This window comes from Neophocaena asiaeorientalis, unplaced genomic scaffold (genome assembly GCF_003031525.2).
Source record: "Neophocaena asiaeorientalis asiaeorientalis breed wild unplaced genomic scaffold, Neophocaena_asiaeorientalis_V1.1 scaffold438, whole genome shotgun sequence".
NCBI lineage: Eukaryota > Metazoa > Chordata > Mammalia > Artiodactyla > Phocoenidae > Neophocaena > Neophocaena asiaeorientalis.
Genome location: NW_020173491.1, coordinates 6,289,910 through 6,305,069, shown reverse-complemented (window position 1 = coordinate 6,305,069; position 15,160 = coordinate 6,289,910). Strand labels below are relative to the sequence as shown.

Here is a 15,160-nt window from a genome sequence, read left to right as displayed (position 1 = left end):
CCTTGTGACTTCCACCCAGGCCTCTTGAAACACTTGCTCTCGAAACCTGGCTGCCATGATGTAAGGAAACTCAATCAGCCCATGGCAAGGGTGGAAACCTCTGCAGGGGCTGGAACCCCACATCCTCCTTGGAAGTGGATCCTCCAGCTCCAGTCAAGATACCTCTTCTAATACCTCACGGACCAGAAACAAATCATTCCCACTGAACCCTGCCCAGATTGCAGATCTGTGAGCAAAATTAATGACTGTTGCTGTTTTGAGCCATTAAGTTTGAGGGTGATTTTTCCCTCTGCAATACATAACTGGAACACCAAGAAACACTTCCAAAGGGCTCTTACCCAGCTCAGGGCCACCTCTGAGCTGTCCCGGGGATGACTTGGCTCATGTGCCTAGGGTCTTCCACTCTGTGTACAGGCAGCTGGCATATGAGATGGGCAAGGCTCAAGGAGGTCTCCCTGGCTTGACACTGGCCTTCGATGTCCAGGATGACATCCATCTTTGGGTTCCTTTGTGAATGATGTGGTAAACTGTAACTATCATATCTCATTTTACCCTGGGGAAAACGTGAAGTCCATAGACTCCAGGGAGAAACCACAGGCTTCTAGACTTTGTCTGCCAAGCCCCATCCCTTACTCCAACACCCTTCTAGAAAATAGTGGGGCTGGAAGGAGAAACAGCCTAGTTGTAGTTCACTGGTTCTCAACCTTGGCCGTACATTGGAATCACTTAGAAGCTTCAAAAATACTGCTGGGGCCCACCCCTAGAGACTGGATTTAATTGGTCTGAGGTACAGCTTGGAGGTTGGTATGGAAAATCAAAACAAAGGCAAATTTGATGCACCACCAGAGTTGAGAACAAATACTCTAGACTCATCATTATCATTGTGGACATTACTGTTCTAAGGCAGGTTGTCTAAGACTTTAAATAAAGCCAAGTTGGAATTTGGAGACAGACTCAAGCAATGAGGGAAGACCTCAGTCTCTGATGATCTCTTCAATAATAATCACCCTTTACATTCATACAGGTTAACTAACCAAACAGTCGAATGTGTACAAGCTGTGATGTGAGCTGGTCATGGCATTAAATAATGCTGAATCTCAGAGTGACACAAATGGTTCCCTCTTCAACTTTCTTTCAATCCTCTTATTCACAAAGGAGAAGCCTCCGTTGGTGCTAGTTTGTCTTTAACATCTCTCCAACTCTTGGCAAAAATTAGGGGTGTTGCTTTGCCATTGACCAACATTCAAGTAACACTGATCTGTATCTTCGTCTCCACGGCAGCTAGAGCAATTATGAAAGAGCTACATGGTTTAACATGATCCCACCTACCAGGAGAAAGCTGAATCTCAGAGGCATTTGGTGACTTGCCCAAGGACTCAGGTCACTATTTCTCCACCCTCTCCAACTCAGTGTTTAATGAAAATCATGCCAACGGAGAGGGTCCTCCGCCATATAACTGGGAGACAGCTGTTGGACTCCATTCTTACCCTGATCTCAGAGGAAGGACCAAACAAGTCCCACTGAGAGGATGAGGGGAAGAGGAGGCATAGAGGGTAGGACAAAGAAGAAGGAATCATGGAGAAGAGTAAGACTTGTTGGTTCAGGAAATTGATTTCAGAAGAGATGTGGAGAAAGAATTTGGTTCAAAAAAGAAAAAACTTTCTATTGCCGCCAAGGCTGCAACAGGAGACAGTGAGAGACCCATCCCCTCCATCATTATTATTATTTTTTTTGCTTAGGATACAGTCTTCCCTTCCTGGTGTTGGCTTTCCCCAAATATGTAGTGATTCTGGACTGCATGCTTGTGTTTGGGCACAGGATTCTCTTACATGCCGAAGGGCAGGGGACTCCAAAGATGCTTCCAAACCTGGAATCCTAGTTAGTCTTCAGACTGCTCGGACAGGCAAGTTCGTCTCCTAGGTCACCTCCTCCCCCTCCAATAACAACAAATCTTTGAGCTTCAGGATGGGGCGTGGGGAGCCGAACCAGATGAGGCGATTGCATGCCAATCCAGATTAAATCCTGGAGGAAATGTTTGCGCCTGTTACTGGGATGTGATTTATTCTTGGCCGACAGCAGGCATCCTAAGGTCTCAGGCTGAATTTAGGGTCTGACCACTTGAGGGTCAGCCACTGCTACTCAGATGAGAGGCCCGTGAGGCCTCCTAGGGTGCTTGTCACACAAGCAGATCTTCCAGGCAACCTCCCAGTGGGATTCTTTAGTCATGGGCTGACTTTGATGGTGGAGATCTATGGGCTACATTTTGCCAAACACTGACCAGGGGTGTCTCAGACAGCCATGTCCCGGGGAAATGTGGGCAGTGGGATGGGGGGGTGCTCTCAGCCAGGATATGGGGGCAGGTCCAGGAGGCACCAGAAGTCCTTTTCCACTGGATATTCCTGAGAAGGAAGAAGGGCAACCTGGAGTTCCAGAGGCATGAGACAATAGACTCATAGACAGAGTATCAAAGACATAGGCTCTTATTCATAATGGAATAAAAGAATTTTAAAATAAGAGAATGCATTAACAGTAGAGCTTAGTGGTTTAGAACCAGTCCTACTTGGGGTTTGACTTCTTTACTTGCTAACTGGATAACTGACATCAAGTTATTTTACCTCTCTGAGCTTCTGTCTCCTCATTCGGTAGATGGACACACTAGTAAGTATAATATAATGGTCCCTGGGACCCTTGTGACGTATAAATGAGTCCGTGCATTTAAAGGACATGGAATTGAGTCTGGCACGTGGTAAGGGCTCCAGAAGCTCTTGTCATCATTACCAGGGTCATAGGATGTTTGAGCCAAAAGTGATCATAGAGATCATCTAGTGAGTCCAATGCCAATGTCGTGACTCCTGGCAGGAAAGGAATCAATAAAGGAAGAAGACACGTGTTGTGGCTCCCTTGGCTTAGCTTCTTCTCTCTACCCAGTCTCCTAATGGTTCTCCCCAGCTGAGGGAAGGAGCACGTGAGCCATCAAGGGAGTTTGGAGGGCCAGTCCTACAGTCTCTCCAAACCTGAGAAAGTCACCTTGCCTCCTTGACTGCCACTCACTTTGCAGGGCCCACAGGCCAGCTGTCTGCGGGCCCCAGCAGGCTCAGCTGAGGACGGCAGGGTGCATCCTCCCTCCCCTTGCTCTGGTGTTTAATCAAAACAGTATTCAAAATATGATTCTGGGAGATTAGATTGGGAGATTTGCAGGAGGATCTCAGTGGGGACAGAGATGGTGGGAACAGATTGCCGCTGGGGGCCGGAGGCTGGGATAATCACAGGCTCAGACTCGCCATTCTCAGGCCTTCACCTGTGCTCCTGGAGCCCACCATCAGCTCCGGAGTGAACACTGAGAACCAGGATGGAGAACTACATCATCTCTGTACCTGACAGCTGGGGAAACTACGAGAGGGGAAGGGGGCTGTCCACGGCCACATAGCAAGGTAGTAATGGGATTGAGGTGGTCAGGCCGTTTCCTGGGATTCGAGGCTACTCTTTTTGGCCCTTCTGACACGCCTCTGCCTCCAGCTAACCAGGCCCAAGGTCTTTGGAACAACCCTGGGCCGCAGGCTCCTGCTCTGGGCTGTGGTGGGGGAGAGGCTGGACCTCCTAGACAAGAGAGAGAGACCACCTCTAGAGGTCCTGCTTGATAGCTGGGCCTCCTTTCGCAAGGCTCAGTGTCCTATAAAGGCTGAATGGCTGGAGGCAGGGTGCAGGTAAACCCTCCGCCCACTACCATCCTCCACTCTCTGCATTCTAGGCCCACATGACCTCGGGCTTAGGTGGGTCCCTTCCCTCTGGCCTTCACTTTCCCATCTGGAAATCTGACTCGATGTGATGCTAAGGGCCCCTCTCCTCTCCACTAAATGGTTAGCGGGAGCCCCGCTCCCAACTGGAGGCCCGAGGAACAAGCTTCCGCAGCCTCAGCAGCCCCCCGAGGGGGTTTACCTGGCCCCCTAGGAGGGGCTGGGGTCGAGAGCGCCTTGAAAGAAACCTCTAGCTAATGCGCTTTATTACAAGCGTTAATCCCACAAAGCCGACTGGAAATAATGTTTATCTTTTCGCAGTTTAATTTCCCGGACCCTAAGCCGCAGGTCAGTGAGGGCGACTGGAGTGTCCCTGGGGAGGCTGGGGGTGGGAGCAGCTGTCGCCCAGAAGCAAAACGAAAGCAGAGAGGTGGTTTCCCAGCAGGAAGCTAGGGAGAGGGGCAGGAGCTAAAAGGGGCCTTGAACCCTCAATGGAGAGCTGGGTCCCTCTTCACCACCTTGAGCCAGTCCCTACCCTCCCATCTGGCCTCAGTTTCCTCATCTGAGGAAGGGGTTTGTGCTTTTGTAATTCATTATCTCTGACTATTCTATAGAAAAGAAGGCAGGGTGGGGTAGGGGGAGGTGGCCTGTTCCCTTCGTTTTTTTTTTAACCCCCTCTTTTCCTCTCTGCAGCCTTCAAGGTTCTTAAAATCTCCTCCCAAGGATGAGGATCCTTCCCGTCCCAGACTTCAGCGGCCCGTCAGCTGGCAGGGCGCTGGTCTGGAAGGCTGTCACTCAGTCACCTCCGGCCGGGCTGGAGCCCAGCAGTGGAGACACAGCTTCCCGAGGATCCAGCCCCTAGGCGCACACCCCAGCTGCCCTCCCTCCCGCCTTCCCGCATCTTTCCGCATCAGCTGCCCGGACCTCCCCACTAGGGCGCTGTCCCGGGTTCGCCTCCGTCTCTCCTCGTGTGCAGCGGCGAACGCACTCGCTGCCTAAAGCCGAAGCCACCGCGTCGAGGACACGAACTCAGGGCTGGCAGCGGCATCTTTAAATGTCTCATCTCCGCCCCCGCACTCCCCAGCCCTACTCCAGACGCTGCTAGCCAGGGGGACAAAGCCCCCTTCGTCGCCCGTCAGCTCCCATTGGTTGGCCTGTACCGGAAGTGTTTGCTGGCACTAGATTAAATGGAAAGAATGCCCTCTCTCGCCTCTCATCGACCCGGCAAGCTGTCACACTTGGCCGCTGGGGCAGAGGGGAGGAGCGCGGGGGTCCCAGCGGTGCGCCCAGGGACGGACAAGAGGATCCCCATCGCCCCTCCTCCCAGCAAACTTAAAGCCCAAGTACGAACCCGGAAACAAATGCAGCTTCCACACAAATATCCTGACGGCTCCACGTTTTTTTGCCTCTTCCCCGCCCCCAGTGGCTGCCCCCCTCCCTCCCTCCCAGGAATCGGCCGGGCGTCTGCCGGGCTCTGCGAGTTGGCTGGGGCCGCAGTTCGGTGGGCTAAGCCGCAGGCGCCGTGGCCTTGACCATTCCCTTGTCAGTTTCTCTCCCAGCTCTGAAAGGGACTGAAATCTGCATCCTGTCCCCAGAACCACATTTCATCCTCCCCTCCACCCCGACCTTATCAGGCTCCCCTGTCGCAAAGAGGCCACACAGCTTGGGTTCGGTTGGATTATTTTGAAGCACACAAGGAGTGGGGAGGGGGAGAAGACCCACGTGGTCCTTAGGGGCCAAGTCAGCATTGAAGTTACAAAGTGAGGGTGATGGGAGTGAGCAGGAGCGGGAGTGGCTTCAGACCCTGAATCCAGAGGGGAGAGGGAGACTTGGATACTGAGTCCGTGCACGGTGCAGACTCGCCAAGCCTTCCCCCTTGACCTTCCCCAAGGTGCCCTGCCGCCTCCTCCGTGGGATCTGACAAAATGCACATCTGCCAGCCACTCCCAGCTCTGTGTGGGAGGAGGGCCGGTAGGAGGGTTTCTGTGTGTCTGTCTCTTAGGCAAAGTGAGAGCCCCAGACCCTGGGGAGGTCTCTCAGCTTCTTAGTGTGGAGGTGAGTTCCAAAAAGTAGGGCTTATTTCCAAGATTCTTCTGCAAATCGCAGCCATTGCGCTAACCTGCTGAGAGAGGAAAGGTTGATTAAAACCGGAGGGCCACTTGGTGGTGATTCCTAGGAAATCTGAGGTCAGTGGTGTCTCATCCAAAAGGAATCAAAGGTCTAGGGGCAATTTGCTTGCCAGAGGTAGCATTTGGACCCCGTTATGTGTAAATTCAAATAACAGTGTAACCCAATTTTCTAAGCCAGTAGCTAATTCTGAGAGAAATTACTTCAAAGAGCAGAATCTGACAGTAGTTGCTGGAGGCTGCCAAATGCTTCGGGAATGTCCCTTTGTGGGGTGAAATTCCCTTCCACCAAACACAGCCAGAGAACCAGCCAGGGGCAGGAGACACTGATTGGCAGTCCTGCCCTGCTTGGGGGTGAGCTTTTGGTGGGGGGCACGGGGCTTTCCAGGGACAGCACCCACCTAAGCGACGCCCCTAGGGATTTAGTGGGCGGCACAGAGGGCTGCAAGCTGAACTTAAGCACTGGCCCTTCCCCTCAGACTTCCGGGAAAGCCCTGGTACGTGCCTAGCCCTGGCAAAGTCTTGGCAACGGAACAGCAGGAGCCAGCTGGCTTCCTCCAAGGGGCAGGCAGGGGACAAGGGTGGCTGTGCTGGAGAGGGTCATGGTGGTGCCCACCTGGCACATTGGCTGAACGTTGGAGAGATATTAGCTGTCCATCTCTTCAATGACTTTCTAAGGGTTTTCTAGGCAAGTTACTGTCTCATTCTGAGCTGAGTACTATTATTTGGTTTTAAGATTTGGTAACTAGAACTTTTACTCTAAGCTTCTGTTTCAAGGAGTGCTGTGAGACAATCTTGCGCTAGGTCTGAACCTGGGCATGCTGGAGAGGCAGAGAGAGTGTGCAGCGGATGGGCACCCGGGGGTGGGGTGGGTGGATGGATGGATGTGTCGGGGGAAGGTGTCTTTTGGACAGACACTCCCAGCGCCGTTGGGGGCCCACTACCTTCTGCTCCCGACTGGTACTGGCACTGCACTGCCGGCGCCCTCCGCCGCGGGCATGGCGCACAGTCCAGAGGCAGGCCCTGTTGGGCAAACGAGGGGTTTCCAAAGGCTTTGGCTACTCGGGAAGACTCTTCGCACGCGGAGTCTCTGGGGACCGCGGGTCGCGCGCCGGGGCCTGGAGGCTGTCCAGGAATCAGATGGCACTCAGGACTTCGTGGCCTGGACAGGTTTGGGGGTGCACCTTCGACGCCGCTGGCTGCCGCAGTGTGCGCCAGAGACCAGATGCGCGGTTTCTCGCTGCGCGGGTAGTGCATGGTCAAAGTGGGGCCTCCTGGCTCGGCCCGCAGGAAGTCGGTTTCTCCCGACCTGGGGGGCTCAGTGAACGAGAAGCGGGGCGCCGCCAGACTGCACTCCTTGCGCTCCGGCCGGGCCTCTCGAGTTGCGGCACACTGTACCGCCGGCAGCGACTGAGTGTCTCGATGGAGCTCAGCCAGCCTGTCCGTAGCTGTGGCCACTGCCTCCTCTTCATCCGCCTCCTCTTCCTCTTCTTCCTCCAGGTCTTCCAGGTCACTCAGCCCCCGAGCCTCCTGGCTAGCTGAAACGTCTGCGGGAAATCAGGAGCGAGTGAGAAAAGCCCTAGGCCCCAAGGGAAATCCTCGGGAGTGCCCAACCCTGAGAAGCTTTTAGCAAACGCGCTCTGCACTCAGGGCATTCTCGGTGTAATTCACCAGGATGGCCACACCGCCTCCTACATTTGCCCCTGGGCTGCCGGCTGCGCAGCAGGAAAAGAATTCCGGCCCCTAGACCTGCCCCCACCCTTTGGAAGACTCCTCCCCTCCGATACCCCAAGGAAATGTCCACTTTTCGCTGCCTAAGACCTGGATCTCAGTTCCTCAGCCTTAAAAAAGCAAGGGAAAGTTTTTACCCAATTCCAACACCCACAGGTGGCTGGTGTGTATTACTTAATTGAGAAAATATTTACTGAGTACCAACTATGCTCCAGACATCATTTAGGCATTTAGGTATTAGGAACTTAGAGAATACAGCAGTGGATAAGACACTTTCTAGGGGAGTTGACATCCCTGAGGGGCTAAGTATGGCACATAAAGTAGGCTGACGTGATAGAGAATAACTTGGGAAGCTAGTTGGCGTGGGTGGCCAGGGAAGGCTTTTCAGAGGTGGCACTTTCAAGTCGAGAAGAAGCCGGCTCTGTAGGGAATTCCAGGCAGAGGGAACCACACAGGCAAAGGCCCTGAGGCATGCAGGGGTTGCATATGCAAGGGTAAGCAAGGGGGTGCCTTCCTAAAAGCTACCCCACGGGGTGGTTGTGAAAAGCCAATTAAACTGCTTGATGGCTGGAAACCCATGCAGGTTGGGGCAGTGAACATTCGGTACCTTTGGTGTCACCATTTAGGCAGCCCAGCAATTCTTCTGCTCCACCCTCCTCCTTCCTCTCCTCCCCGCCTTTGTTCTTGGGCGCCCAAGTCATCTTGTTCTCCTTCTTGAGGCGCCGGCGCGCGTTGGCGAACCAGGTGGACACCTGGGTGAGGGTCATCTTGGTGATGATGGCCAGCATGATCTTCTCGCCCTTGGTGGGGTAGGGGTTCTTGCGGTGCTCGTTGAGCCAGGCCTTGAGTGTGCTAGTGGTCTCCCGGGTGGCATTCTTTCTGCGCCCAGCGCCACCCATCTCCACCGATCCATACCTGGGGGAGAACATGACTCACAGTTCTGGGGTGAGGAACCTGGGGCTGCAGTCAGGAGACTGTTTACGTCCTGGAAGTGAGGTTCTGCTCCCCATCCTAGCACACAGCCCCCCATGCTCTGTGGATTGGTCCTACCTCGGCCAGGAAGGGGGAAAAGGACTTGAGATGCCAGCCGCCAATGCCCCATGCCTTACCGGTCATACTGGTACTGCCCCAGGCTCTGCTCATAGGGATAATAGGCTGCTGGTTGTGCCAGGCCGGGTGTAAAGTTCCCTGCAGCCTCCTTAAATTCATACTGTGGATTCTGGTGGGGGAGGAAGGAAGAATTCAGAACTACATCTGGGGAGGAAGAGGGGTGGGGAGTTGCTGAGGGTGTGAACTCTGGAGTCAAGTCTGGTTCCAATTGCAGTACCACCACTCGCATTGGCTGTGTGATCTTGGGCACAGTTGTTTAACCCCTCTATGCCTCAGTTTCCCCTTGGTAAAATGGGATAACAATAATGCCTAGAGGTTATTGAAGAAGAACGCTTGACAGAGTTCCTGGTGCAGAATAAGCGATAGTTAAATATTAGCTGTTAAGATTACTGTTACTACTTGTCCCCCCCAGCCCCTCCCCCCTCCCACCAGCTGGGGAACTTTCTTTACTGCCCTTCCAGAGCTATTCCCTGACCCTTTCTATCTCTGTGACTTTGGGTAAGGTTATTCGGGCCCTTCTGCACCTCAGTTTCCTCATGTGTACCCTGAGCCTAGTGATGACTTGTTTACCTCACGCAGTTAATAGAGGTACAGGACGGACTCCTGTAAACTGTAAAGATGTTTTTTTTCTTTATATACAGTCCTAACCTTTTCCTTTCCTCGGAGTTGTGAGTCCTTCCTAGATGGAGACATCACACTGGATTTCGCCCCTGCCGCTCCTGCCCCCAGGAGGGTAGGTTTTGACGCACAGACCCAGGCTCCACCCCAGCTACTCACCAGCGCCCCGTACAGCGTGGGCGGCTCCGGGCTGTAGGGCAGGTAGCCTGCGTAGCTCTGGGCAGCTGCAGCGGCCGAGTAGGGAGCTCCATAGATGCCCAAGGCCGCGCCCAGCTCGGGCCTCGCGCTGCCCAGCAGCCGACTGTCGTAGGGTGCGAAGCAGAGCGCGGCCGCCGGGGTGGAGCCTGAGGCCACATCTGGGACCGAACGCGGGGCGGATTCGCAGCAAGTGGCGTTGGAACTTGCAGACACCAGAAACTACGGGGACGAGAGAGGGGGCACCGGAGGTCAGAGACCGGCGCCTCGGGCTGGCGGGAGCCAGCGGCGGAACTGCCAGATCGTTCCTTCATTCGATATAAACTAAATGCCACCTTGTGCTGTGCTGAGCGTTCTGCTGAGGACTGGGACAGGAATTGTCCGTAGACGCAATTTACCCAAACTGCCTTTATAAATACCCCTAAACCTTTGCTAAGCTCCAGAGTTCCAGGGGCTCCGGGTCATGGGAAGGTTCTAAAACCCAAATCACAGAAGCCAACCTCGGCCAGTTCCCTCGCGAGCCCTCCCTCCCCGGAGTCACAGGATCCTACAAAGGCCGAACTTGAAGGTAGGCTTAGAGACCACGTCTCACTCCTGCTCCCATTTTATAGATAGGGAGTGAGGGCTAGAGAGAGTCGGAGGCTTATCCTAGATCACAAAGCGGGGCAGAGGTCAAGTGGGACTAGTCCTCTGGCACTCTGCGGAGAAACTGAACAGGGGTGGGCTCTCCAGAATTTCCCCAGGAAACCCTGTCACTGTACAGTACCCACCCAGGTCTGGAAAAATCGAAGGAACCAGAAGCAGAGCGCTTGGACCTGCCCATGGAAAGGGAAGAAAAAGAACAGAGGACAACAAACGAACAAGCCCAGAAAAACAGTGATATGGACAGGGCTCTGGACTGGAAGTCTGAGACTCTCCTGGCCACCTCGGATATCTGTACAATAAGGAGGCCTCTCTGTAAGATTCCCGGGATCCTCACGGAGCTCGTGGCCAGAGTGCCCAAGTTTCGGGTCCCACGATTTTCCAGCTTACGCTGGGGGAGTTGAACGTTCTCAGCCAGGGATTGGGGCTGCCAGAGGGGTCGGTGGTGCATTACCCAGGTGCCCGCTCTCTGACTTCCCCGGGGACTCGTGTGAGAGGGGGGCGTTTACGAGCGGGCTCCTGCGCTAGGCGCTCCCTCCTTCCAGCCCGCCCCCATCCCCCAAGGGGGCGGCTCTTACCTGGGAAGCGCTGCCATAAGGGTGTCCAAAGTGCGGGAAGGACATGGTGGCTGTCCGTGACCCACCTCCCTCTTCTCTTGCGAGTTCCCGCCTCTGCCTCGCGGTTCTGCGCCTCCAGCCGTCCGCGGCCTCGGTTCCTTACACGGTTGCCGGTGCCCAGCGCCGGGTCCTCCGCCCGCTTGGCGCGACTGGAGGCAGAGCCGAAGGCAGCCCGGCTGCCGAGCCCTGCGCTCCAGAAGGCTCCCCTCCGGCCCGCGTGGTCCGGAAGACAGAAGGGCCCATGGATGGGCAGGGGAAGGGAGAGGATGCGGATTCCCAAAAGCGCGCGGTGGCGAGGCAAGGTGAGGCGCGGCGCGGGGCCGTGCAGCTCCCGAGGTGCCCCAGTCCAAGGTGGCCAGAGGCTCAATGTGACGTCACGGTAATCCCGGGCTGCCAGGCGGGCCCCCGAGCCCTGGGGCCCCGGGCCACCAAGCCTGCCAAGCGCAGCCAGCCCGTGCGCGCGCGCGCACCCACCACACTCACACTTGTTCCGGGAGGTTTGTGCAGCTGGTGAGGAAAGTCAAAGACCCTGACCCTCTCTGCCTGGCGCAGGATCCTACCGTTTTCGCCTTAAACTCACGCGCGCGCGCACGCACAATCTCACCAAATTACCCGGGAGAAGTAGCAGAAACGCCTCCCACTGTGCCGCGCAGGCCCCGGGCGCAGCGCGTTTACCTCCTCCTCTGCGGCCCGGAGGAGGAGAGAAGCACCGGGCAGCGAGGGAGGAGAGAATACAAAAGAAGAGACAGGAGAAACTACAGGAGAAAAGTGGGGGAGAAAGGCTAGAGGGAGAAGGAGGAGGGGAGAGGAGAGAGATGAGGAGTCTAACTGAATAGAGGCGCGCGGGGGAGGGGAGGAAACAGGGGTGGGCGAAGGCTGGGCGGAGGTTGAAAGCTGGCAGGTGGAGGAGAGCAGAAGCTCGGGGGAGAAGCCTCCAGCCCGGCCCCCCCACCCCGCCCCTCCGCTGCAGGAAAGTTTGTTCGCGCCACAGGCCCCGAGCTCGTTGGGGCAGCGCTGGGCAGCGTCAGTGGAGCCCACTGTTCCGGCCGTCTTTGTCCTCGGGGACCTGGCTCCCCGCCCCAGTCTCCCTAGGACTCTAGCTCGTTGCAGGCTCTCCATGCCCGGGGCTTTGCCAGGGCCTTGACCCCGGGGCTTCTCTGCGGCTTTCAGGCCCTCCAATAGGCCGAATAGCGCCCCCTCGAGGTCAAGGTTCAGATCCCCCCTTCGGACTCCGCCTGGAAAGGCGCCAAGTCTGACCCCTGGCATCTGCAGGCCACGGGCTGAGACTCCTGGGCGTCTCCTCCGAAGCCGAGACTTGGCTGCCTCGTGCGCACGGCGAACTGTGTCCACGGGGGAGAGGGGAGCCGCAGAAAGGCGCTGGGGCCGAGCTGCAGCCGCCGCGCTCCGCTGGGGGTGGCGCTGGCGAGCCGCGGTTCAGCCCGCGGGGAGGGCGGCCCATTCCCTGCGCTCCGCTGGGACGCCTGGCTGGGCCTAGCGGTCTGACCACCCCCTCCATCCCAGGGGCTCTCAAAAGGGCACCGATGGGCGGACGAGCTCGTTGGTGCCTGGGAGGGGGCCGTGTCCTCCAGGCCTGGCTCCCGGGCAAGCGGCCACCAGTTTGCAAGCACCGTAGATCCTGCACTCCCAAAGGCTCAATCCCCAGGCCTGGAGCCTCCCCGCTGAGGGCCTCTAACCTGCGACGTCTGGGGGCGTAAAGGGGCTGCCGGCCGGGTGGTGGTGGTGGGTGGCGTTTCGGGGGATGCTACGGGATCGAATGCCTCGCCTTTCATTCACGGGGTCACCGCGCTTTACAGTTTACAAAAACGTTCCCCCCAGGCCCTCTCCGGAGGAATCGGGGCGGCGGGGTTGGTTCAAGGGCCCGGCTTTATTTTCTAGTTGAAACGCAAGAACGTGTGGCGCAGAGGTTAGGAACAACCCGTATCTCTTCCCTGGGTTCTGGCGAGGCAAGGAGGAAGCCCAGGGGACGGACAAGGTTTGGGGCCCTGGCCCGGAATCCCTGGCCGCGAGCTTTCCTTCGGCACCTTTCAGAGGAGACGGGTAGGCCCGGAAGCCAGCGACGTCTTTAGAAGGACATCGGCTTCTTTTTTCTTTACATATTCTGCAGAACGCGCACCGAGCTTGGATAAGCGCAAACCGAAGACTCCTCCGCCTAAGAGATTATTAACATTGAGGACAAGCTCCATTCTAAATACGAACAAACCCAGCGAGGTTTCCTGGCTGCTGCTACAGTGTCGTTACCTTGGAGAAACCTTGCGTTCAACCCGGGAAACTCCTAGTTAGAAAAAGAATTATAGTTATCGCCGGATTGATTTAGTGAAAAAAATTCACCGTAATAGATAAGATCCCTCGATTTTTCAAAATGCACTTTGGAGCCATCTACACGTTTGCAGCTTGGATACATCTAAGCTATTTTTTAAACGTAAGAATTGGAGAGAATTCATTAAATTAGTCCCTTGGGGAAGGTTACTGCTAATTAATTAATTGCAAACATTTCCAGAGGGAAGGTATGTCAATTGTAAAGTAATAAAATTAGGTAGTTGAAATACTTACTCAGCAGCTTTGATTGCCCATTCGTTCCTAAGCAGATTTTTTTTTTTATGACAGAAAAATGGGGAGGGTGGTGAAGAAAAAGCATTAGTTCTGTCCCCTGGCAACCTGATTGCAAAGGAGAAACTACCATATAGAATTTATTGATTTTCATCTGATTTATAAGACCTCTGCGGTATCAATGCTGTGAGCAGGGCCTCCAGGCCTACCTCTTGTCTTTGCTCTCCAGGATTCGAGGAAAGCAACACGATTTTTCAAAAGAGAAAGAAAAGAGGAGGAAGAACAGTGGTGAAGTGAATTGGGAGGTGAGACTCTGAAGATGCTTCAGCATTTTTTCTTCATCTGCAGAAAAGAAAACAAACAAAAGAGCAGGTTTTCTGTTAAGGCATCTTTCTATTGTGTCCAAAGTTGCTTTAAGGTATCAGGATGTCTTGGGGAGGAAGGCTGCAATTTCCAGGCATGGGAGACCTTGATTTAACATTTCTTTCCTGGGGAGAGGCTGCACCCAAAGCAAACCTACCTGGTGCCGCTGACGTTTGCTTGTCACCACCTTAAAAAGGGGTCTATGTTCCCTAAAAAGGGGTCCGATGAAGTGTGCCTTTTCCCATTATTTTGGGGCCCTCATTACAAAACCAAACCATCAGGTTCAACCAGTATCAACCTCTGACTGGCAGAAACCTCAGGTGAAAAGAAGTCTTTCCTGGAAAGTGCTTCAGGGAAGCTGCCGTGGAATTTGCTCTTGTCCTCCTGACTGTCGACAGACATTCACCTCTGCAGCCAAAGTGCTCTGAGCTTCTCCACTGTGCTGGCTTTTCATTGCTTTATTCAGCGCCGTCTAATTTAGTTTGGGGAAAAATGCCCAATTGTCTATGTGTACGCACTAAATTTTACTGAAGCAAGTAAATAAGCCTCTGAAATACAGACCCTCCCAGTTACATTTAAGGGAGTCATTCCACCTAAAATGTTTTACACAGGTGATACAGATTCTTTTGTTGTATTATGCCACATGCCCTGATAGTTCCTCTAGCTGCTCATTAAAACAAAGTCAACAGTCAAAGGCCTATCTGGAGGAGGGAGAGCGCTAATCCACATCATTTATTTGAAGTTCACGTTGCTTTGCTTGAAATGCACTGAAGGTCCTGAGCAGGCAGAGTAAAGGATGTGTCTTGACAGTAAACCTGAGTGCAGGTACCATACACGCAAAAAATCACATTGCACTATTTTGAGTTAAACAGCCATGATTTCCTAATGATTTAGAAAGACAGCACATTTTACAGGGAGGGGATGATCACTTCAAAATGCCCCAAATCAACTTCAAATGCCTCAAGTCATAGATGGAATGCGTAAGTATATGGATAAAATAACACCGATGAAAATGTGCTAAATTATATTTTTTAAGTATGAGATTTTTAGTGACTGTTTTTGAACTGGGAAGAATGAAATTTCCTCAAATCTATGCATGAATGAACAAGTGCATCTGGACAGAAGCATCTATAATTTATACTGATCAGGTCTCCCCGAGTAAAACCGACATGAACACTAATTGTTTTGACGGAAGTAGTGTGCGTGGCATCTGATTGTGAAACACAGCGAGCCCCTTGCCTGAATACGTATTGTCAGCAGCGACTCTGGCATCAGGAGGGGAAAATAAAAAGGCAATAATTCCCAGATGAGGATGTTGATGTTGCTTGTCAGGAAGGTGGCAAAGAGAAAGAAAGAATGAACTTCCGGTTAAAGTGGAAAACGAGACAATGCAGCGATCCTGCTGCGTCAGTGAGCCAGGTACAAACCTGAGCTTAGAGTTAAAAATCATAGCTTT

General features: G+C 54.0%; 1 protein-coding gene across 1 annotated transcript; it reads right to left on the bottom strand.

The window, feature by feature from the left end:
* Positions 1-5,408: 5,408 nt before the first annotated feature.
* IRX6 (iroquois homeobox 6) lies at positions 5,409-11,316 on the bottom strand. The gene is made up of 6 exons (XM_024747494.1): positions 10,735-11,316; positions 9,479-9,736; positions 8,701-8,810; positions 8,199-8,506; positions 6,805-7,407; positions 5,409-5,856 (listed from the first exon to the last, which is right to left on the bottom strand). Exons 1-6 carry the CDS (start codon positions 10,777-10,779, stop codon positions 5,849-5,851), a joined length of 1,332 nt encoding a protein of 443 aa, XP_024603262.1. The 5' UTR covers positions 10,780-11,316; the 3' UTR covers positions 5,409-5,848.
* Positions 11,317-15,160: the final 3,844 nt, after the last annotated feature.